Here is a 25,328-nt window from a genome sequence, read left to right as displayed (position 1 = left end):
CAACTTTTTTTTGTGACAAAGTAGTTCGACTGGTTGATTAGTTACTCCACAACTAGTATTGTTTACTGGTCGACTAGTTAACACAACAATTATACATTTTTACTAGTCGGCTAGTTATTAAAAAAATAGCCAACTAGTTTACTAGTAACTCCACATATAGTCATTTTGACTAGTTACTCAACAAAATAGTCAACTGGTCCAACCTGGTCATAACTTCTATTACAACTCCTGAAGCAGAACAAAAACAAATGTTAGCTCTTTTTGTTAGTGCCATTTAATATTGACTGTCAGCTGCAACAAATGATTTTTTATTTTTAATCTGCAGCTAATTATGGGCTTTAAATTAAAGTCGTTTGTAGCAGAAACATAATTATTGTCCTTGAGAAAAGATAATGAATTGATGTATATGATGTTCTAATAGTAATAGTAAAGAATAGATTATCATTATTCAGTTGTTTAGCATTAGGAAAAATTGATATTATCTGTTCCTCTCAACATTGTCCTTTTTTTTTTCACTCCCTGAACGATATCTTCTTATAATTTTTAATGCACACCACTCGCAACAAGAGTAAGTGAAGTCCTGCTCATACAGAGGTCAGGTCTCTTCTACTGTCAGTGCAAACTTTGCATATTGTCACTACTGTAGCTTAAAGTTTGTCGACAGCAGTTGTGTGCAATACTGCACATCTTGGAAGCATCAGTAGTATTTGTCATATACCAAGTAAATACAGAGTCAGTATTGCATATACCAATACAATTCCAATACATTTAACTAAATAAAAACAGTTTATATACTGTCATGTAATGGGGAGCACTGAAGTAATTTGCATGCTGTGTGGACTTAGGGGTGGAAGCTCTTATGCAGCCACTGAAGCTTATCTCTCAAAGAAACGTGCCAGGCATTTGTGTTATCACCCAAATATAGAATGCAAACTCCAGCTGCTCCAGGAGCACCAACGTCCTATTTTGTTGGCACAAGTCTTATAACGGAAACAGAACATGTGTACAATACATATATAATAATTATAATTGTAATTTCCACTGTGGATGCAAATGTAAAATTTTAAGGGGTTAATATTACTGAATGAATCAATGAAAATCAAATGTTCCATCAAATGTTAACTGTTTACACAGTTACACTACCCATATTTTCATTGTGATTTAATTTACATTGTAAACCTATCCCAATTTTTATTTATATTACAACTTTTGTAGTTGAAAATCATGCTACGCCTTTATCTAAATATATCGCTACTGTTAAACCTATAGATAATGCCATCAAATTCAACACCAGTTTTATCTAATGTGTATATAATTAGGTCTGATTTACAAGGACTAATAATTCTGTACCAGGATTCCATGGGCAGATAAGAAACTCCCATACTGTACTGCAGATGGTGCTGTAGTATCTAAAATGTGAAGATAATCGAGAGAAACATTCATTACTTCTGGAACTTTCGCAAAATCTACAAGTCTGTAGTAGGAGTGTGCATGTTCAAATACAGCTCCCATCTATTTTTATATTTTAAACCGACTGTAACACCTGCACTGAGTTTAGATACCATACATATTTCAAATATACTTGCTAAAATAGAAAAAAAAACATGATAAAATCATACAAATACTTTTTAAAAAGATTACATCTTTTACAGTAAAAAAATGAAATGTTGTAATATTCCTACGACACCAGACCTCAAAAAATATTCCTAACGTTTAAGAGTTCAGAAATCAATATTTGGGGGAATAACCCTGGTTTTAATCACAGTTTTCATGCATCTTGGCATGTTCTCCTCCACCAGTCTTACACACTGCTTTTGGATAACTTTACACTTTATACTCCTGGTGCAAAGATTTTGAGCAGTTCAGCTTGATTTGATGGCTTGATCATCCATCTTACTCTTGATTATATTCCTGAGGTTTTCAATTTGGTGAAATCAAAGAAACTCATAATTTTTAGGTGGTCTCTTATTTTGTTTTCAGAGCTCTATATTCCTGAGATGGTGTGTCTGTGGCCTGAGCTCTTGGCTGGTTGTCACTTTGCCTTTAATCATGGCAACATTCAGAAGTTTGACAGAAAGAAAAGGAGAACACAGAAGGCGTAGCCTGAATAAACTGACTCTTTTCCCTTTTCGTTCAGTTCTGTGTACTCTGCTATAAAACACCTGCAACTCAGAAAGTCTCTCCTCTAAGTACTTTTTTTTTTACACAGGACCGAATGAAATTAGTAAGCTTTGTTATTAATAATGCAAGACATTATTGCTGTAAAATTAATAACATACCAGTGTAAACAGACAAGAGAATATTGATCTTATGGTTCAATGACATAACAGGACAAATTACTTTATAATTTAACTTTATTTCCAACAATTCAGCAAATAATCCAGCAAACCTAAATACAATTAACATTAATGGAGAGTGCATGTCAAAGAAATATATTGTCGCTGTCTTCATTTTTGCAATTTAAATTCGTTTTTTTTGTAATTTGATATTGTTAAAAAATTTAATGAATTAACTGATGAACCTAAATAATTTCATTGAAAAATAAAAAGGTTTAATTGATCTATGAAGTTGGAGTTTATACGATTTTTTTTTTTTGCATGACAGCGACGATATACTCTCAAAATTACTGCATACAGCATTTATACAAATGTAGTGTGCCCGTTTTTTAGCCAAGAAATGACACAAAATACATACAAAATTACAATAAAACAGACAATGAAACACACAAACAGAAATCCTACAATGCTTTAATGCATACATAATGCATACGTAAACAATTTTTTTAAAAGAGTGTTTTTTCTGAAGCTAATGCAAAATAGCTGCGCAGCTTCAGTGGTTCAGTGTTGCTAGGTATTTGCTATAGCATCAGCGGTGGTTGCTACGGTGTTGCCAGGTGGTATCTATCGTGCTGCAAGGTGTTGTACTGTATGTTGGTAAGTGCTTTTTAGTCTGCAAGTTTGATGTAAAGGATACATATATATTCAGTATGTATTCAGTACAAAAGTAGAAATATAAATAGAAACAGACTGTTTTTTGTCATGGATTTGAACTGACATTAGCATAATGTCAAATTTAATATAGTTGTTGCCAACCTGCCAGATTTCGATTAGCTACATCATAGGCTGGCACACTAGCTAAACTACAAAAATGAATGATATGTAGCAACTAGGGGTGGGACAATATATCAATATTGCAATGTATTCTATTGCTTTTAATGTATTATATCATATTGATATGTGGTGTCAGATATGGATATTTCTATTAAAACATAGGCCCTCTTAACTTCCAACTTCCTAAGACACAACCCCCCAATCTGACCTAGTAAAGTTACTGCTTTATTACTCCATATGGTGGCACCAACCAATTGTGCTCTCTCAGGGCTCTTGTAGCTGATGGCAAGCTACATGAACAGGATTCGAAGCAGCGATCTCCTGATCATAGTGGCAGCACTTAGCCCGCTGGACCACTCGGAGCCTGCGATTTCCACCCTTTTAACCCTTGGTTTATTCTTTAGTTGTTAATCCTAATGCAGAAACAGTTGTGAATTATTTGATACCTTGTTCTTTTGTTTTGGAGTCCCACAGGGTTCGATTATGGGGCCTATAAAACTGTTGTTAATTAGGATAGAAATATCATTATGAGCATGATCAGGCATAGGCTTACATAAAGAGTCAAAACAAAGTTTTCTTCAGTTTCTGGTTAGATTGAATTGGAAATTTGACAATATTTGATAAACCTTATCAAACTGTAGCAAACAACCTGCTGCTACAACCTAATATCAGTAAGTCAATGTGTAGTATTGAGTAGTATTTTTACTCGCCAAACAGAGAGTAGCAAAATCTGATCCTGTATAAAATAATGCTGCTTTTACCTCATCAGAGCAGTTTGTAAATCAACACCCACGATATAATTAAAGGGTTAAAACAACAAAATACTACAGCAAAAGCCCAGAGAGAAGAAGGCCAGCCCACATTGTGAAGACTGTAAAGACTGTTTCTGGGCTTTCAGAAGAGACAGTTCATGCATTTGACAGTTTTACTGCCATAGTCCACACACTCAGGCCCAATGCACTCGCAGCAGGCGTTGTGGAACCAGCGGTACTTTGAAGCCCCCATCGACTCACAGTACTGCTTGCACTGCCGTATGGACAAGCAGTCGTCGAAGTAGACCACCGTGCACAGGTTATCTGTAGATGAAGGGGAAAAAAGAGCAGATGCTGTAAGCATGATGTTCTCATCAAACGTGATACTAATTCAATATTACCCGGGTCAATTGACCTGTTTTAAAGTTTGAAGATCTAAAAAAAATAGTTAAAAGTAGTTTTTTCAGTATGAAACGTCTAATTAGTGTAATTAATCAACATATAATATAAAAAAGGTTCATCTCACATATTTGCAACAACCACAAAATTACAATGTTATGTTTCAATGTTATGTAAAACTATTGTTATATATGTTGGTCTTTCAAAAGTAATAAAGTAGTGAAACATTAAAAAGTTTGAAAATGAAAAAATGAAAGTTTTTTTATGAAAAATGAGTGAATGATCCTAATTGAAACCATTACCTGTTAGAGGTAAGGAACTCCACTGCACAAAATATTGATAGAATAAATAGAAATAAAGTTAGACCTGGCAACATCATTGCTGTTCTTGACAAATTAACATAACAGGAGGGTTAAATGATAGAGGTCTTAAAAAAACAAATGTACTTGTTTTTAAGTACTGAAATACTCCATACAGTCCATATACGCAGACTAAGCTGCAATAAAACAGGACATTTTACATTTATAATTTCTAGGGAAGCAGCAAAATGAACAAAATGAAACATTTGGCAGAAAGCCAAAAAACAAACACAAGTTTTTGCTGATTTTTTTTTTCTTTTGTAACTTTTTAAACTATTGCATAATTTAAATAGTCTACATATATATTTGTCATGCTTTTTAAAGAAAAAGCAATTGCAAAACTAGAATTAAAAAATATTTAATTGAGCTAATTCCGACAGAAATACAGTAAAGCACAATACAGTTCTGCAAAACACTATACATTTTGCAGCGGCAGTGAAAAGTCATGAAATTGCAAATACAAGACTCTGCATAGGCATTTAACTTGAAACGAGACACACAGAGAGAGAAAGGTGGAATAATCTGGCTAACGGGTTCCATCATATATATACACCAATGATGGTGTCACACCTTAGCCTCTGTCTGTCTTGTGTTTTTCCTCTTTTGGTTCTCTGTGCTTCTGCCCTCTGTTTTTCTGTCTTGTTCTTCCAGCCATGTGCTTTTTTAAGTACATGATATTGTTTTGTTATCGCCCTATCTCCGTCCTAGCCATTAGTGTTGTCACCTTGTGTCTTGTTTGTAACCCCGCCGCCTCATTTACCGGTTCCAGGTGTTCCTCACCCTCCTCGTGTATTTAAGCATGCTACTTAAATTTGTGTGCTACTTTGCTGTGTATGTGTCAAGTTTGGTTTTGATTCTTGTTCTAGTATTATTGTTTTCTTAGTTTTGTTTGACTTTGCTTTTGTTTAACTTGTTTCATTATATTAAATTTAATTTATCTGCATTTACATCCATCCTCTCATCCTTCTTGTGTGACTGGTGACTCAGAACGCAATGTCTGGACATCACAAGCACAAGCACGAAGCATCTTACAGCAAGTCTCTGGGCAAACAAGCTAATTCTGAGACTAGGAGAGCTCCACTAATGGTACTATACAAGCTCTGTACAGCTCATGTCTTTCAGCTGTAAAATAGGCAGTTTATAAAGAGGTAGTAAACTTTGTGTAAAAAGTGATTAACACAAAAGGGAAATGAACTCAAACAAAGAGTTCTTCAGCTCTCCCTGCTGGCTCCCTCCCACACTCCTTGTTGAGTTTCAAATGTTCACTGCATCCCAACAGTGCATTAATGATAAAATAAATCTATCCAGGATATGGGCTCTTTTAAAATTTTGCAAATATATATATATATAAATATGTATATATATATATTTTTTATATATACTTGTACCTTTGTCATAGTTGCCATGGATGCTGCTGCCAGGCAATGTGACGTTCTGGTGCTGTTCTTCCAGCGTCTCCAGGAAGGACACCAGGTTCTCGTGATGGGAAAGCTCGTCAGCCACAGGGAAAGACACTACCATCATGTTGATGGGGGTGTCGCCCTCGGTGAGCGCTCTGAAGAGTGACGGGATTGGTCGGTGGAGTTCTTCAACCGTGCTTTTAGAAGTAGGCGGGGTGTCGCTGTAGTTCCTGGGGTTGCACATGCCTACATCAGACAGGAAGAGATGAAGTAGTACCTGAATTATTAATCTCACCGTCTATATTTAGCACATTACGAAAAAAAATCCCCTTAGAATGCGCAGTTCTAGTCAAAAGTTTAGGAAACATTTATCCTTTTCAAGAAGTCGGTCCCTGTCAGTTCCCTGCAATAATTTAACACCTTAAGTCAGTTATAGTGTTTTAGTATTAGGAATGCTTCTCTACAGAGATAAGATGAGCTGCGTCTGCATAGGTTTTTTTATTTATTTAAAGTTGACAGTGCTTTGAAAAAATATTTGGACCCAATTGTGTCTTATTATTACAGATTTATTACAATTAATTTTATATCTTTAAACAATATGTAATATGAAGCCAAATAAACATCCTCAACCACAAGCCTGCACCCCCAATTTTCTCCCTGAATTAGTCCTTTCCCATTCCCACCCACTAGATAGGACGCCCCATATCACATGATGCTGATAGTGCTGGGAGGGTCAGGGCTAGCATTCGCTTCTCCCAAATCAGATAATGTTAAATACGCTTATAGCACAGCACTAACTGCCATTTACTCTTGTTACATCAGCAGACAGACGCCAGCACTGACAAGTAGCCAACTGTGGCACCACCTGATGATAGGAGTTCACAATTTATCATTTATTTTTATAAATGCAACAAAACGAAAATGTTTGGTCAAAATAAAACATTTGGCCAAAGGTTGACTGAACTTTTTTAACTACTAGTGCTACTCTAAATGTAACTTTATCTCAGAGCTTCTGTCCTAATCATATATTTACCTCAGTAGTGCTACTCTTAGCATAATCATATATTTACATGGCTACTCCAATCATAAAATTTACCTCAGAACTGCTGTTCTAATCATATATTTACTGTATATCTGTAGTGCTGCTCTTATTGTAAATTTACCTCAGAGCTGCTGTCCTATTCATACATTTCCCTAAATAGTGCTAGTCTAATTGTAAATATACCTCAGAACTAATACTCTAATCATACATTTACCTAAGTGGTGCTAGTCTAATTGTAAATTTACCTCAGAACTGCTATTCTAATCATACATTTTCCTAGGTAATGCTACTCAAATCGCATGTAAGTAAAATTTACAGGGAGAAAGGCAGCCAGTCTTTTGGTAAACAAACAAATGCTAAAGCAAATTTTTTTGACATTTTTTTTTGCAAGATTTTGCCATAGCAATATATAATCAACAGCTTTCTAAACTTTTCTAGCTAAAGCTAAGTTAGTTTAGCTAAATTATTATCCTAGTCCTGTTCAGCTGGAAAACAGCTAGTTTGTGAAGAAGCAGTAAACAGATACCATGGGTGATTAGCGATGCTGAACGCTTTATTTAATTGAATTTATTTGAGTAGAGCGCAAAAATGATCCTGCTGTTTGATGGCTCTCCCTCACATTGCAGTGCTCTTACACACAATGTGGCTGTGAGCCAGGCAGGAGAGACTGGAGCTTGTGCTTGCTGCTGTTGAAAACAATCCTAACATTAGAGGAAATGCTACAATATGACTTAAACTAAATTAGCCATTGTTCAGTATGAATTATTCATTATTTTAACTCGTTTGGCTACACTTCTGAAAGTGCTTCTTATAGTTCTATTTTATAAAAAAATATTTTGTATGCCAAATATTTAGTGCAATCCAAATTATTTTAGTTAATTATGGAGCACAGCGAACTAGAAACTGGCACGATAGAGAAAATGTAGAAGCAAATTCTGACTCAAAGCATTGCATTCACTGTAGGTTTATTTCAGGTCCCATGAAAGGCATTCGTAAGTGTTGTGCAGCCTGATAAATGCTCACTTCAGTACAATATATTCACAAGGCTTTACACAACATAAAGCTACATATTACTTTAATAAAAACACAGAGTTCATCTCAGGCCTCACAGGTTAAAGGAACTGGCACTTCTCTTCAAACTATTACTCAACAGCAGAATAGAAGCATCTGGTTCCTCTCAGCTCTCACCCTCTAACCTGTCAGGAGAGAATGAGCTGGCACTGCGGCCCAATCCGAAGCAGCCCCACTGCTCACTGTACCACTATGCCAGCAAACTGCCCATGTAGAATAGCAGAACAGATTCTATTCTATTTATTTTTCCATACTGGCTTTATTTTGTGGGTCTTTTAAATGTAGGAGGACACAACTAGAACACCTACTGTTTGTGAACACTGTGTAAAACTGGGTCAAAACAACAAAGTTTACTGAGGAGCTTCACTGTAGCTGAATGCCCCGTGAACAAAAACCTTATGAAGAGCTTGGATACAGATATTCCACAGAGGAATGTGGGAACAGATCATGTCTATATTGTGAGTTCTTTGTTATTAATGTTCATATACACTGCCTTTAGCTTTGACTACAGCAGGCATTCACTGTGACATTGTTTCGATAAGCTTCTGCAAAGTCATAAGATTTATTTCAATCCAGTGTTGCATTAATTTTTCACCAAGATCTTGCAGCAGCATTGATGATGATAAAGTCTGACCGCTGCACAAAGCCTCTCTTCTCCATCCAGCACATCCCAAAGATTCTCAATGAGGTTAAGGTCTGGACTCTGTGGTGAACTCTCTCAATCCATGTGTGTAAATGATGATCTCATGCTCCCTGAATCACTCTTTCACAATTCCAGCACCATGTATCCTGACATTGTCATCTTGGAATATGCCCGTGTCATCAGGGAAGAAAAAATCTATTGATGGAGTAACCTGGTCTATATTCAGTATATTCAGGTAGTCAGCTGACCTCATTCTTTCAGCACATACTGTTGCTGAACCTAAACCTGCAGACAAACTGCAGCAGCAACCCCACATCATTTACTTACTTTAATCCAGTTGGAGACTTTTTTAGGTCAGGCAGTGTATGTAAGATTGTTCATTATGATTATTACTATTATTATTATTATGGACTCACCCACACAGTCGCAGCACTCCTCCCACAGTGTGCCCAAACACAGCATACACTCCTTACAGCAGGAACAGTTTCCCTCTGAAGGTCGGCACTGGCACAGGCCCTACACACACACACACACACACACACACACACACACACAGGGATGAATTTATGCAGCAACATACACAAAATGGAAAGGTTGAGAGCATTTTAAAGGCCAGTGAGCGACGCATGCACTTCAGCACATAAACACAGCCCTCCACACAAACCATCCATCCCTACAAAACGCCGGCTGTGTCACTGTGAATTACACGCTTACAGGAAAGACAAACATCAGCAGCTCCACAAGCTGCTATAGAGGAATAAAAGAGTCCAGAGGGAGGCTGGAGAAACCCGGGGAGAGTCTGCTGCAGAAAAAACACACAGATGTGGAAATATCAGTGTAACTCTAGCCTGTTTATACAAAGGTCAAATATGAAGGAAATAAAAGAAAAAAACTGTCCCACAGCTGAAAAAAAAACAAATCACCCAGTAAGAGACGTGAACAGAACCTAGGACACAGAGAACAGAGTGAGTAAGGGAGTGGCAAGCAAAAAGAAAAATAAACAGAAAGAAAGAGCGAGTGAGACAGACAGACTGAGAAAAATAAAAAAGAGTTAAAAAGAGTTAAAAAAAAAGTATGAGAGAATAGTATTGATAGAAAAGTGACTAAGTAAGAGAGAAGTTTGAGAGAGTGAGTGAATGTGTCAGCAAGACAGAGATAGAAAAGCGTGAGAAAGAAAAGAATAAGTGACTGAGAGAAAAAGATAAGAGGAAAGAGTGAGAGAAAGAGACAAGTGAGTAATAGAGACAAAAACAGTGAGAAACAGCGAGAAGAGTGAGTAAGAGTAAGTAAGTGAGGCAGAAAAGAGTGAGAAAGACATGAGAGTAAGTGAGTAAGTTAGCAAGACAGAGATAGAAAAAAATGAGAAAGAAAAGAATGAATGTCTGAGTGAGAAAAAGATAACAAGAGAAGAGTGAGTGAGAGTGAGTGAGAGAGAAGAGTGAGAAAGCAAGGAGAGTGAGTAAGAGAGTGTGAAAAGAGAGAGAGAAAAGAGTGAGAAAGAGAGGAGAGTGAGTGAGGGAGTAAGTGAGAACAGAAAAGAGTGAGAAAGAGAGGAGAGTGAGTGAGGGAGTAAGTGAGAGACAGAAAAGAGTAAGAAAAGCAAGGAGAGTGAGTGAGAGACAAAAAAAAGTGAGAAAAGCAAGGAGAGTGATTGAGAGAGAAAATAGTGAGAAAGAGAGGAGAGTGAGTGAGGGAGTAAGTGAGAGACAGAAAAGAGTGAGAAAAGCAAGGAGAGTGAGTGAGAGAGAAAATAGTGACAAAGAGAGGAGAGTGAGTGAGGGAGTAAGTGAGAGACAGAAAAGAGTGAGAAAAGCAAGGAGAGTGATTGAGAGAGAAAATAGTGAGAAAGAGAGGAGAGTGAGTGAGGGAGTAAGTGAGAGACAGAAAAGAGTGAGAAAAGCAAGGAGAGTGAGTGAGAGACAGAAAAGAGAGGAGAGTGAGTAAGAGACAAAAGTGTGAGAAAGAGAGGAGAGTTAGTGAGGGAGTGAGAGACAGAAAAGAGTGAGAAAGTGAGAAGAGTAGATGAGTTAAAGTGAATGAGAGAAAGGAGTGAAAAAGAGAGAGAGGAGGGACTGAGTGACAGAGTGAGAGAGAGACAGGTAGAGAGATAGAGACAGAGAGAGAGATTGTGTGTGTTCTGTGCTTCAGTAGTTGAGGGCAGGAGGAAAGCAGCTTCCAGATGAAGTGAATGAGCGCAGGTCTTTGAAGATTCTCAGTAAATGATGTTTTGCTAATGTTAGCCTGTTTGTGATTTTGAACATTCTTTCAGTCCCTTCAGATCTGAGGGCCTCTGTCTGCCATTCCAGCTTCATTAGCACCAGTGTCTCGTCTGCAGGGGGGACATGCACGAGAAACCAGGACTAAAAACCAAGTTCTATTTGGGAACTTACATTAGACAGGTTTGAGTAGGGAGGTCTTGGGATGAGCACAATTTAACACTGTTGTGATGATTTGGGAAGCCATAGCATGTGACCATCAGTCACCCCTAGTAGTGATAGGAGGGACACTAGCAGCTCAGGTCACTCACGACAGAGCTTCCAACTAGCATTTTTTTCAGCAGGATAATGCTCGCCCACACACAGCAAGGGTTATAACAGGACTGTCTCTGCCAGACTGCAACACTTCCTTGGCCTGACTGGTTGCCAGAATTATCACCAATCAAGCATTTATGTGACCAAAATACCTAATAGCAATTCACACTCACTGTTATTTAGACTGAAGTAAAAACAGTATGTGACTGAACAAAGGAAAATGAGAGTCAGCTACCATTTAAGACCATTAAAGCCAACAAGTTTACATTCAGTTCATCCAAAAACTGCAGGCATGCTTTTAGAGACTAATCCTTCACCCCTCCAGTAGAGGAGGCCACTAGATTTGTAGGGTGACTTTGTGATCATTAATGTGGGCTCTGACTTAAGCATGCTGGGCCTGGAGTTGTGTATGGCCTTTAAAAAGACACACAGCATGTCTACAATATTAATATTTGGGTACACACCTTCTAATTAATGCATTCAGATACTCTATTGGTACTCTTAACTGTGAAAGAAACAATGAGTGAGCATGTGTCCCTATACCCACCCTTAGCACACCCTCAAATCACACATTGCAACCAACACTGTGAAGGTAAAAGTACTCCAGTCCGATTGTAGTTATGCCAGTGCTAAAGAAATGCTATTGGTTAACCTAAATAATTTGCAGGGGAATGCTAACTGCCAATTATGTGACATCTGCTAACATTGCTAACAAGGCTAGCATTGCTCCTCCATGATGAGGGGATTCAAATTGAGCAAAAAAAAAAAAAACTGTGCTGACAAAAAAAAAAAAACTAACAACAGTTAACATTTGGAAGTAACTTTACAAATAAAATACAATGATTATATATGAACACTATAAACAACTATACATCTATACATGTGTATATTGTGATAAATTTTGTGACTGCCTTACACAGTATAACAGTAGTAGATAAATATTTTATTACTTTTATTACTGCAGAGAAATATAGAAAACACTGCTCCAGGTAACCGAAAAAAACTCTAACACAGGTAGTGACTGATAAACTCATTGGTACTCAAAGAACCAACAGACACCAAACAAAAACAACTAATCTCATAGTAGGTCATTTTAATTTCTTTTCAAAACAAACTTTAAATGTTTATAGATATAGAATGTTGCTATCGTGTCATAACTGACAAAGAAAGCAACCATTACACTCCTTAAAATCAGTAGTTTGAGCTCACTCTGGGCAACCAACACTGATTCACCAAGAAAAAGATTCAGAATACTCTTAAAGTCAATAACATTTGTACTGAAACAGGCATAATTGTCAGTAGTGCAGTTATTTTTTAGAAAAAAAAGTCCAAAAAGTCTACACAGCAAGTCCACACACCATCCCTGCTCAGCCTAATATATTCATTCTAAAAACTGGGGTGTCTAGTTGCTTTTTGCGTGAGTTCTTCTGTCTATGTCACACTTCTTTTTCTACTTACATCACACGTACAGCCTCTAAAAGAGGATCTGGCTCAGTTTTACTGAACACGAGCAGCTGGTGGAGCAATGGAGACTTCAGAAGAGGAACCTCAGGCCTTAGTAGCTCATTCACTCATAGTGAAGTTTCTGACTAAAGACTTAGCATGCTCTCTCTCTCTCTCTCTCTCTCTAACTAAACATAACTTGGAATCGGATTCATCCGCTCTGAAAAGAGACCACATCACACCTGCCCAGTTTCAAATAATTCCTAAATGGGCCCTAAATCCCACACAGATCAGAATAACTTGACTGGTGACTTTTTGTACTCATTTTGAAATTCTAAGCAAGATTGAATAAAATAATTATTCATAAAATAAGTAAAATAATCTTACTCTTACACTAACTAAGTAAGACAAAAATTCTTATTAGAGAAAAAATAAGATTTATTGCCTTAAAATAAGATAATTTTACTTGCTAAGATTTAGATTTTTGCAGTGTGTTGAGTTTTTGCAAACGAACAAAGAAAGGAGCTAGCTTTCCTCACATGTCCACACTTTTTTACTGTTGGCATTGAGTGTGTGTGTGTGTGTGTGTGTGTGTGTGTGTGTGTGTGTGTGTGTGTGTGTGTGTGTGTGTGTGTGTGTGTGTGTGTGTGTGTGTTCATGTTATGTAGAGGCAGGCTTTCTTCTCCTGCCATGCAAGAAGATTAAAGAGAGAGTGAGGAACACTGCTTTGATACTGATGACATGTGGGGAGGAAGGGAGGGTGGGGAGAAAGAGAAAAAGAGAGAGAGAAAGAGAGAGAGAGAGTGAGACCGGTGCAAGGTAATGAAGGGGGGAGGTAGAGAGCATTCCATAAAGAGGTAGGTCACAGCTTTTAGTTGGGGGGAGTGTAGGAGAGGGAGAAGAAAAGCAAACACCTGGAGCCCAGAACACTACAGCTCTATTTCACAATATGCTCTCTCTCTCTCTCTCTCTCTCTCTTTCCCTCTCTTTCCTTCTCTCTCTCCATTTTGTTAAGCTCTCCACATGCTAACCATAAACACAACATGCCGACAGAGATCTGACGCACACTGTCATTACAGACACACATATATTCACTCACACGCCCAAATACGAATGTGCGGATGCCCACACACACGCAGACACACACACACACACACACACACACACTGAATATCCTTTGATAACAGCTTAGACTCTCACATGTGGTTTGCAGTGGAGAACACTGCTTCATGTCAGGAGCATCAGAGACACACAAAAAAAGGTATTAAGTCTCAGATTTCATCACAATTAAACATGTCAGTACCTCACCTTTAGCTCATAGCTACTATGAGCTGTTCTGGGGTGGATCAAGCCTTACAGAACATTTGTCTGTTCTCTCTGAAAATTCTAGCCAGATGCTGCAGGTCACGATAATTACCACCTACTGCAGACGATCACTGTTGGGTGATCACCACGCCACCTATTCCCTAAATCCCTAACTCGTGCCAAAATATAATATAACTACCCAAGACTGTTACATCACAGTTTCAGAGATTTTAAATCAGCCCATTTTACAATGTGGGTAAGTTTTTTGGTATATTTATTAGTTTAAAATCAATAAACATCAAATCTTAAGGAAAGTCTTTTGTAAAATATTAGGTAAAACTTTGAAGATAATAAGTTAAAAGTACCATGTAGGAGATTTTGTCACAGCCAAGTCATTTTTTCAGTATATTCATTTATTATTTTTAATATCAATCAACATCAAATCTTCAGAACAATCTTTTGGAAAATATTAAGTAAAACTTGAAAGAGTATAAGTTAAAAGTACCACGTAGAAAATTTTACTACAGCCAAGTGTGCACTAGCAGCACAAATGAAGTGTGCACTAGCAGCACAAATGAAGTGTGCACTAGCAGCACAAATGAAGTGTGCACTAGCAGCACAAATGAAGTGTGCACTAGCAGCACAAATGAAGTGTGCACTAGCAGCACAAATGAAGTGTGCACTAGGAGGGAGTGAACACTAGCAGAGCAGCAGGCCTGAGAAAGTGGTTTCCCCTGAGAGGACTCGCGCTGCCGTGCCCCACAAACCATTCATCTGTGACTCTTTAAATGAACACCACCCAACCCACACACACACACACACAGGGGCTGAGCATATCCAGCTGGAAACACACACACACACACACACACACACACACACACACACACACACAGCAATAAGAGAAAACAGCCGTCCCAGTGGAGTTGCTCTCTTTCTCTGTCTCTTGTTCTCCCTCTGGCTTTCTTCGCTCAGGCAAATCCTTCTCTAAACTCCTGGATCTCTCTGAATCTCGGTCCCCAGCCAATTAGCCCCCCAGACTGACTGGACCTGCGAGACCACCAGGAGCCACCAAATCCCCTTTCACCTTCCCTATCTTCCCTCCCCCTCCCCAAACCTCTCTCTCTTTCTCTCCTGAGTTCTCTGTAAAAACAACATGAGGGTAGTTAATAGCAGGAGCTGGACACGGGTGGTGGGGGCAGTTGCAGTGCTGAAGTTTTGCAATGTTTAGCTCTTAAATATCCTTACTATCAGTGCACCAATCATGAGTTGTAGTTGTGTTTTAAGGATCTGTAAGGATCTGCAAACATTTTTGGACAAAATATTGTTTTTTTATTTTTTTTTACAAAAGAATCAAACAACCACATTCATCATGTTTGAGCTGGACATACAGATGAAACCTCTGCCTTTAACCCATCCATACACACACACACACACACACACACACACACACACACACACACACTAGTTAACACATACACAGTGATATTGTGACCACATGTGCCTAGATGGGTGGGCAGCCACTGTGTGGGAGCCAGAAACCTATGAGGGATAAGCAGAGATGTATAGTACTAAGATACTTATGTGCTGTATCTGTATCTACTAGAGTATTATTTCTCCTACTTCCACTTTTAAAATAAAAAAAATAAATAAATTGAATTTTACTACTTGTTAAAAATGTTGAATACTTATTAATAGTACTTCTTAAGTGTGGTACTTCTACTTGAGTCACTTTTTTGATAGGGCACTTTTATTTTTACTCAAGTTTATTAGACTTAGATAACAGAGATTAGAGATAACAGAGATCTGGCACATTGATAACATTTTTGAATATCGTAAATAATATTATACCCTGAAATATGGTGCCATATCACTCACCCCTAATTATCACATCAGGTTCACACTGTTCTCATTTCTCATTATATATCTACTAGAGACAGATTATTTCTGTCCAGTATCATTTATTTTACTTTAATCCAGAATATATGGAGGTATATGGAGTGCATTATTAGTGTCATGACATTCTGGATCATTGACTTCTGTTACAAATCTGATACATTTTTTTATTTTTAATAGCTCAGTTAGAGGTGTGCCATATCATATCATATGCAATAATGAAATGTAATTTTCATTATTTTGCAGTAGTGTATTCTAGAAATATTTTTTAATTCAGTGTTTTGTCATATCGCCAAGAGTATTGTGAAAATACCATGAAATATTGGGATATTGTTTTAAGGCCATATCGCCCACCACTACTATGATGAATGGACCAATGGAAATGCTCCAAAGTACTCCAAATATTTTTTACATCTACCAACATTTAAATTAGTTTTTTCTTCTTCTCTTGTAAAGTATCCATTTTAAAAATACAATATGATAAGTAATTATGTATTAAAGTATGTTTACAATAGATATATACTATATAGACAAAAGTATATGGGCCCTGCTTCCAAATTGTAAGGCATTAAGGACAAGTTTAATCTGCTTTTGCTGGAGTAACTGTCTCTACTTCCAAAAATGTTCACTAGCTTTTTAGCATTGCTGTGAGGATTTGATTGCATTCAGTGAAAAGTGTTTGTGAAGTCAGTATGTTGGATGTTCCCAAACCACCTCAACCCCAACTCATCCAAGAAATGGATGGTGCTAGGGGCTTTATAGCCATCTAGCCCAAGCAATGTGAATAAAAACACTGTCATTAGCTTTGCATACTGTTCAACACACTTGGAGGGGAACACTAATGCTTCTTTTGTTTCATGCAGGGGAAATAGGGGAAAGTGAGAGCCATTCTTCTCATGCAGAGAGAGAAAGAGCATGAAATAAAAGTCCTGGATTATCAGTACTATAATCAAACTGGAGCCAGCAAACCTCTGAGGGAATAAGAGAGGGGGAGATTACAATCAGGACTGATAGTCGCTCAGCCACAGCAACCACAGCACGGCTCTTTTACTCAGGAGATACTGTCAGTGCACACAGCCTGCAGAAACAGAAACTCACTGCATGATCCTCTCACATAAACCAGTAAAAGAACCACTCTCTGTACCAGTATGTGCCTGCTGGTCTACAGGTGCAGTCATAATTGCGAATACACAGGGAGTTGTTGGAATGCTAGGTTTCATTTATTGTAGATGGTTGGTATGGTATTCTAAGTGGACCTATATAGAGAATAGGGAAAGACGGTTGATAAGGTATTCTATGTGGAGCTATGTGGAGAAGGGGAAAGATGGCTGGTATGGTGTTCCTAGTGTACCCATACTGCCGGTGGTTGGTATGGTACTCTAAGTGGACCTTTATTGAAAAGGGGAAATATGGCTCGTATAGTATTCTTAGTGTACCTATATTGTCGATGGTTGGTATGGTACTCTAAGTGCACCAATATGGAGAAGGGGAAATATGGTCACTATGATATTCTACGTGGACCTATATGGAGAAGAGGAAAGATGGTTGGCATGGTATTCTAAGTGAACCTATATGGAGAAGAGGAAAGAGGGTTGGCATGGTATTCTAAGTGCACCTATATGGAGCAGGGAAAGGATGGTTGGTATGGTATTCTAAGTGAACCTATATGGAGCAGGGAAAAGATGGTTGGTATGGTATTCTAAGTGAACCTATATGGAGCAGGGGAAAGATGGTTGGTATTCTAAATGGACCTATATGGAGAAGGGGAAAGATGGTTGTTATGATATTCTAAGTGCACCTATATGGAGCAGGGGAAAGATGGTTGGTATGGTATTCTGAATGGACCTATATGGAGTAGGGTAAAACATGGCTGGTATGGTCTTCTAAGTGCACCAATATGGAGAAGGGGAAAGATGGTTGGTATGGTATTCTACGTGCATCAATATGGGGAAGGGGAAAAATGGTCACTATGATATTCTACGTGGACCTATATGGAGAAGAGGAATGATGGTTGGTATGGTATTCTAAATGGACCTATATGGAGTAGGGTAAAAGGTGGTTGGTATGGTATTCTAAGTGCACCTATATGGAGCAGTGGAAAGATGGTTGGTATGGTATTCTAAGTGCACCCATATGGAGCAGGGGAAAGATGGTTGGTATGGTATTCTAAGTGCACATATATGGAGCAGGGGCAAGATGGTTGTTATGGTATTCTAAGTTCAACTATAGGTAGAGGGGGAAAGAAGGCTAGTATAGTATTCTTAGTGTATCTATATTGTCAGTAGTTGATATGGCATTCTAAGTGTCTGTATTTTGTAGGTGGTTGGTATGGTATTCTAAGTGCATCTATATGGAGAAGGGGAAAGATGGTTGGTATGATATTCTATGTGGACCTATATGGAGAAGGCGAGGAGGGTTGATATGGTAGTCTAAGTGCACCTATATTGTAGGTGGTTGGTATGGTATTCTAAGTGTACCTATATTGTAGGTGGTTGGTATGGTATGCAAAGTGTACCTATATTGTAGGTGGTTGGTATGGTATTCTAAGTGTACCTATATTGTAGGTGGTTGGTATGGTATGCAAAGTGTACCTATATGGTTGGACAAAGATGATCATTATGGTTCTTTTGAATGCACCTGTGTGGTAGGGGCTACTGTAGATGGTTGGTATGGTATACTAAGTGTACCTATATGGTTGTTGGTGGTCAGTATGGTATTCTAAGCTTTGAATCTACATCAGTCTTATCTTCTCCCCTAACTTAAACCCTGCTAATCCTGAAGCTCTGTAACTCACCTGTAGGAGACACTTGCTGACGTCGCTGGCGCAGAGGGCTTTGTTGCAGGCAGAGGAAACGCTGATAAGGGACAGGAGGAAGAGGAGGGAGGCACAGGCTGAGATGAGGAAGAACACAGCCCTCATCCTCATCACTCCAGCACCTACAACACCAGGAAACAAATGACTGATATGAACTTTGGAGTGTTTTTGAAATTCAAATCACTTTTGATAGACGTCTGCTCTGCCCCCACTTCCCCAGACATGAAGCAGGTTGCCAGGTTGAGGATACTGAACGTATTAGCTGCTGACAGGAGTCAGTACGGTATAGAATAAAACAGTTCATGTTAGCTTGTTGTTCCATGATGGCATTTGCTAGTACTAGTCTGGATCACTTTGCCTTATCTTAAATATTTGCTGCCTTGATAACCCAGTATACAGTACAGATCTATTTAACTGTAAAATTAAGTAACATTAAAATTGTATAAGATGATGGTATAGATGGTATTTAGTTGTACAATTGTAAAAATGTAATTTTCTAAAACATTTTTTGTTCCCTAAACAATTGTTTGCTATTTTTGCATTTTTCCCCATATAGCAGAATAAATATATATTGAGCCTGACATCTCCACCTGACAATAGAAAACATGGAATTTAAGTTTGAAAAAAGTGTCACTTGCTGTTGTTGTCCTTTAAGAGACATATGCAGTGTCATTTCCTCACTGATTATGTTAAAAGGAACTGAATATTCATTTTATAGAAGGTTAATTGGATGGTATAATGGGGTTAAAAAAAACTCAGGTGTGTGTTATTGTAATTTCATTAAAAATGAATAAAAAAAAATTTCTTAGAAAAGTACAGTACCAGTCAAAAGTTTGGACACATCTCTTCATAACATTCAATGTGTTTTCTTTCTTGTTATGTTTTTTTTACATTGTAAATTTAATATTGAAGACTGTATAACAAACTAGAATATGTCTTATACTTTTTTTAGATTCTTCTAAGAAGAGCATTTATCTTTAAGGACAGACCTGCACACTCTTGGTATCTTAATCTCAGTGTCTTTATGAGGGAGAGTTACCTGGATTAGTTTTCTCAGCATCTTAAATGAGTTTCTGGAGGTGCTGAACAATAGTTGCTGCTTTTCCTTCATGCTGTGGGGTCAGGAGATTGTGGAGGACAAACACTTTTTTTTTACTGTTTACTGTTTACGTAATTTCATATGTGTCCCTTAATTGTTTTCATGTCTTTAATATTATTCTACAGTGTAGAAAATAAAATAAATAAAGAAATAAAGAAAAACATTGAACGAGAAGATGGGTCCAAACTTTTGGCTAGTACTGTATATATGTTTAGTTAAAACAGACAAACATATGGTTACATTGGACAACACATTTCAACACATTGTAGTTTAATGTGTTTAAATGTTATGAAATGTCCATCAATTTAAGTTATTTAAGTTAAATAAAGGTCACCTGAGAGAATCACAAAGTTTCTGATGTTCAGACTGGAGTGTATGAAGAGCAGTATCGCTGCAGTGTTGAGTACAGTGGAGCATTACTGAAGTCTTAGAGTTCAGAGTGTGGAAAGTTCAAAATTCCCTAAATCCAAAAACTATTAAAAACAAAAGAACTCTTACCGCGAGTATCCGGACCAGCACTTTCTCTCCCCGCTCTTTCTCTCGGTCTCGGTTCTGCTCTTTGTCCGGGCCGGTGTTGGGTAGGAGCTCTCCGGGAGTTCGGCCAGAAGAGGCACTCCCTGCACTGCGAGCAGCGCGCGAGACAGCTTCTTCTTAAAGACGCCGAGCCTCTGCGGCCGCGTCCCAATATGCGCGTTCGTTCACTTAAGTATCCTAGTGCACTAGGGCACAGACTGAACTCCGCAGTAAATCTGCTTCCTGGGCCAGATTACCTCCTACAAAGTTAACAGCTTCTTTTCTTGCCTTCATAATAAGAGTAAATTTTAATTTTACAAAAGCGAAAATATACTGTTCAACAAGCAGGTTCACAATGACCAAACTGGTTAACAAGCACCCACTGTATAAGAGTAGGCTGGTTAAAACAGTCGGTGGGAAATTTTATATATGATATAAATAATAAATCCAATTTAATATAACATGAATATAATAGAATAAACAAATGTAATATTGTTATGTACTCAGCAGCCTCCCTGTCTCCTGCCCGCCCAAGCATCATTCCACAAGCATAAACGACCGTTTGCCCACTCAAACTTCCGTCTGCCTGACCACCCAAACACTCTCCCACCTGCCAAAACACCCACCTGTCCAAACACCAGCCTGCCTGACTAAACACACTACACCTACCTGGCCACCTCCAGGTGTCCTCTTGGAGATCTCCAAGTGTCTTTCTGGTGAGTTCAAGCAGCATCCTTTTGGGCATCTCCAAGAATTTCTTTAGACATCTCCAAGTGTCCTTTTGAGCATCTCCAAGCGTCCTTTTGGACATCTCCAAGTGTCATTTTGAGTATCTTCAAATGTACTTTTGGGCATCTCCAAGTGTCCTTTTGAGTATCTCCAAGTGTCCTTTTGGGCATCTCCAAGTGTCCTTTTGAGTATCTCCAAGTGTCCTTTTGAGTATCTCCAAGTGTACTTTTGGGCATCTCCAAGTGTCCTTTTGAGTATCTCCAAGTGTCCTTTTGGGCATCTCCAAGTGTCATTTTGAGTATCTTCAAATGTACTTTTGGGCATCTCCAAGTGTCCTTTTGAGTATCTCCAAGTGTCCTTTTGGGCATCTCCAAGTGTCCTTTTGGGCATCTCCAAGTGTACTTTTGGGCATCTCCAAGTGTACTTTTGGGCATCTCCAAGTGTACTTTTGGGCATCTCCAAGTGTCCTTTTGCTCATATTCCAATTTTGTTTTGGGCATCTCCAAGTGTCCGTTTGGGCATCTTCAAGTATTTCTTTGGACATCTCCAAGTGTCATTTTGGGCATCTCCAAGTGTACTTTTGGGCATCTCCAAGTGTCCGTTTGGGCATCTCCAAGTGTCCGTTTGGGCATCTCCAAGTGTCCGTTTGGGCATCTTCAAGTATTTCTTTGGACATCTCCAAGTGTCCTCTTGGGCATCTCCAAGTGTCCTCTTGGGCATCTCCAAGTGTCCTCTTGGGCATCTCCAAGTGTCCTTTTGGGTACTCCAGGTGTCCTTTTGGGTACTCCAGGTGTCCCTTTGAGCACCTCCAAGTGTTCCTTTTGGGCATCTCCAAGTGTCCTTTTGGGCATCTCCAGGTGTCCATTTGGCCGTCTCCATGTGTCCTTTTGGGCATCTCAAAGTGTCCTTTTGGGCATCTCCAGGTGTCTTTTTGGTGATTCCAACAATCTTTTCATCTCCAAGTGTCCTCTTGGGCATCTCCAAGCATCCGTTTGGGCATCTCCAAGTGTCATTTTGGACACGTCCAAGTGTCCTTTTGAGCATCTTCAGATGTCTTTTTGGTGATTTCAACAATCTTTTCATCTCCAAATGCACTTTTGGTATCTCAAAGTGCTCCAATATTCTCAATATTCTCTTCATTTTGGTTTATCTAAATATCATTTTGGGCATTTTCAAATGCTGCAACAAAATGATAGTTTTAAAGCATTGCACTAATGGTATGGATTGTTAATGTTGTCAGCACGTCACCTCAACCTTGTGCACCTTTAAAATAAGTAAAACGTTTTTAGAACGTTTTTTTTTATTTTACTTAAATTTGAATCCGTCCAGTTTTCATAACGGATGTATAGTATTCCTTTGTACCCTAATAACAGATTATTAGATTTAATGTGTTTCATTTTATTTATTTTATGTGAACTTGGCTGTTCTCTTGTATAGTGACAGGGTCCAGATACAATAATCAGAATAACATATTGTATTTAAATTCCCCTTACATTAAATTGTATTTGGGCACGTGGCTGCATTATTTCTGGTCTTAATATCTGTTGCGCATGTCTTTGGTGTGTGATTCTAGGCCTTTTTATCCATGGCCTCATTTTATAAGCTCTCCTAAAACACACATGAATACATCAGTTTAAATAATACATTTTACTGTAACCTTTTGTTTATTTTTAAATGGTTTGGTTCACATTAAAGGCACCAGATTCCTAAATCCTAGATAAAAAAAAATCAAGGATTAAAAGTTAAAATCTCATAATATTTGATCTTCAGTGTACAGCAAATACTGAAGCCCTGCTCTTGCTGTTATATATTGGATGTGGTCCAGCATTAGAAAAACACTATTGTATATAGATTTAAACAATAAAAGCCTGAATATTGTCACAAACACATTACTTACTTTCTTCCTGCTCCAGAGCAATGCTTTCTGCTTTTACTGATCAGGTCTTGTCTGTGGTAAAGATAAATGTGCCGGCTGTTTAAGAATGTGCCGGTTGGTGTGCCAGCTGCTTTAGGATGTGCCGGTTGGTGTGCCAGCTGATTTAGGATGTGCCGGTTGGCGTTCCATCTGCTTTAGGATGTGCCGGTTGGCGTGCCGGCTGCTTTAGGATGTGCTGGTTGGTGTGCCGGCTGCTTTAGGATGTGCCGGTTGGCGTTCCGTCTGCTTTAGGATGTGCCGGTTGGCGTTCCGTCTGCTTTAGGATGTGCCGGTTGGCGTTCCGTCTGCTTTAGGATGTGCCGGTTGGCGTGCCGGCTGCTTTAGGATGTGCTGGTTGGTGTGCCGGCTGCTTTAGGATGTGCCGGTTGGCGTTCCGTCTGCTTTAGGATGTGCCGGTTGGTGTGCCGGCTGCTTTAGGATGTGCCGGTTGGTATGCTGTCTGCTTTAGGATGTGCCGGTTGGTATGCTGTCTGCTTTAGGATGTGCCGGTTGGTGTGCCGGCTGCTTTAGGATGTGCCGGTTGGCGTGCCGGCTGCTTTAGGATGTGCCGGTTGGCGTGCCGGCTGCTTTAGGATGTGCCGGTTGGCGTGCCGGCTGCTTTAGGATGTGCCGGTTGGCGTGCCGGCTGCTTTAGGATGTGCCGGTTGGCGTGCCGGCTGCTTTAGGATGTGCTGGTTGGTGTGCCGGCTGCTTTAGGATGTGCTGGTTGGTGTGCCGGCTGCTTTAGGATGTGCCGGTTGGTATGCTGTCTGCTTTAGGATGTGCCGGTTGGTGTGCCGTCTGCTTTAGGATGTGCCGGTTGGCGTGCCGGCTGCTTTAGGATGTGCCGGTTGGCGTGCCGGCTGCTTTAGGATGTGCTGGTTGGTGTGCCGGCTGCTTTAGGATGTGCTGGTTGGTGTGCCGGCTGCTTTAGGATGTGCTGGTTGGTGTGCCGGCTGCTTTAGGATGTGCCGGTTGGCGTGCCGGCTGCTTTAGGATGTGCTGGTTGGTGTGCCGGCTGCTTTAGGATGTGCCGGTTGGTATGCTGTCTGCTTTAGGATGTGCCGGTTGGTGTGCTGTCTGCTTTAGGATGTGCCGGTTGGCGTGCCGGCTGCTTTAGGATGTGCCGGTTGGCGTGCCGGCTGCTTTAGGATGTGCTGGTTGGTGTGCCGGCTGCTTTAGGATGTGCTGGTTGGCGTGCCGGCTGCTTTAGGATGTGCTGGTTGGTGTGCCGGCTGCTTTAGGATGTGCCGGTTGGTATGCTGTCTGCTTTAGGATGTGCCGGTTGGTGTGCTGTCTGCTTTAGGATGTGCCGGTTGGCGTGCCGGCTGCTTTAGGATGTGCCGGTTGGTGTGCCGGCTGCTTTAGGATGTGCCGGTTGGCGTTCCGTCTGCTTTAGGATGTGCCGGTTGGCGTTCCGTCTGCTTTAGGATGTGCCGGTTGGCGTTCCGTCTGCTTTAGGATGTGCCGGTTGGCGTTCCGTCTGCTTTAGGATGTGCCGGTTGGCGTTCCGTCTGCTTTAGGATGTGCCGGTTGGTATGCTGTCTGCTTTAGGATGTGCCGGTTGGTGTGCTGTCTGCTTTAGGATGTGCCGGTTGGCGTGCCGGCTGCTTTAGGATGTGCCGGTTGGCGTGCCGGCTGGTGTGCTGACAGCTTTAGGATGTGCCGGCTGCCTTACTATGTGCCAGTTGTTGTACCAGGCACTTTAGAATATGCTGGTTTGTGTCTCTACAGCTTTAGAATTTGGTGGTTTTTTTTGGCATGCTGTTGACATGTGTCGGCTGCTTTAGGATGTGCCGGTTGGTGTGCCAGCTGCTTTAGGATGTGCCGGTTGGTGTGCTGTCTGCTTTAGGATGTGCCGGTTGGCGTTCCGTCTGCTTTAGGATGTGCCGGTTGGCGTGCCGGCTGCTTTAGGATGTGCTGGTTGGTGTGCCGGCTGCTTTAGGATGTGCCGGTTGGTATGCTGTCTGCTTTAGGATGTGCTGGTTGGTGTGCCGGCTGCTTTAGGATGTGCCGGTTGGCGTGCCGGCTGGTGTGCTGACAGCTTTAGGATGTGCCGGCTGCCTTACTATGTGCCAGTTGTTGTACCAGGCACTTTAGAATATGCTGGTTTGTGTCTCTACAGCTTTAGAATTTGGTGTTTTTTTTGGCATGCTGTTGACATGTGTCGGCTGCTTTAGGACGTGCCGGTTGGTGTACAGGCCACTTTAGGTTGTGGCAGTTGGTGTGCCAGCTGCTCCAAGATGCAACAGTCACTGAGGAATATAAACCCTATTGCAGTATATTACGCTAGGAGTACATTTATGGCA

General features: G+C 39.8%; 1 protein-coding gene across 1 annotated transcript; it reads right to left on the bottom strand.

Annotated features, from left to right (window-relative positions):
* Window positions 1–2,336: 2,336 nt before the first annotated feature.
* twsg1a (twisted gastrulation BMP signaling modulator 1a) lies at window positions 2,337–20,518 on the bottom strand. Its single transcript, XM_022678966.2, has 5 exons — window positions 20,361–20,518; window positions 18,743–18,885; window positions 9,193–9,292; window positions 6,009–6,266; window positions 2,337–4,186 (listed from the first exon to the last, which is right to left on the bottom strand). Exons 2-5 carry the CDS (start codon window positions 18,872–18,874, stop codon window positions 4,005–4,007), a joined length of 672 nt encoding a protein of 223 aa, XP_022534687.1. The 5' UTR covers window positions 18,875–18,885; window positions 20,361–20,518; the 3' UTR covers window positions 2,337–4,004.
* Window positions 20,519–25,328: the final 4,810 nt, after the last annotated feature.

Source organism: Astyanax mexicanus, chromosome 4, assembly GCF_023375975.1.
Source record: "Astyanax mexicanus isolate ESR-SI-001 chromosome 4, AstMex3_surface, whole genome shotgun sequence".
Classification (NCBI taxonomy): domain Eukaryota; kingdom Metazoa; phylum Chordata; class Actinopteri; order Characiformes; family Acestrorhamphidae; genus Astyanax; species Astyanax mexicanus.
The sequence above is the reverse complement of the archived record's forward strand: the minus strand, read 5'-3'. Positions and strand labels throughout refer to the sequence as shown.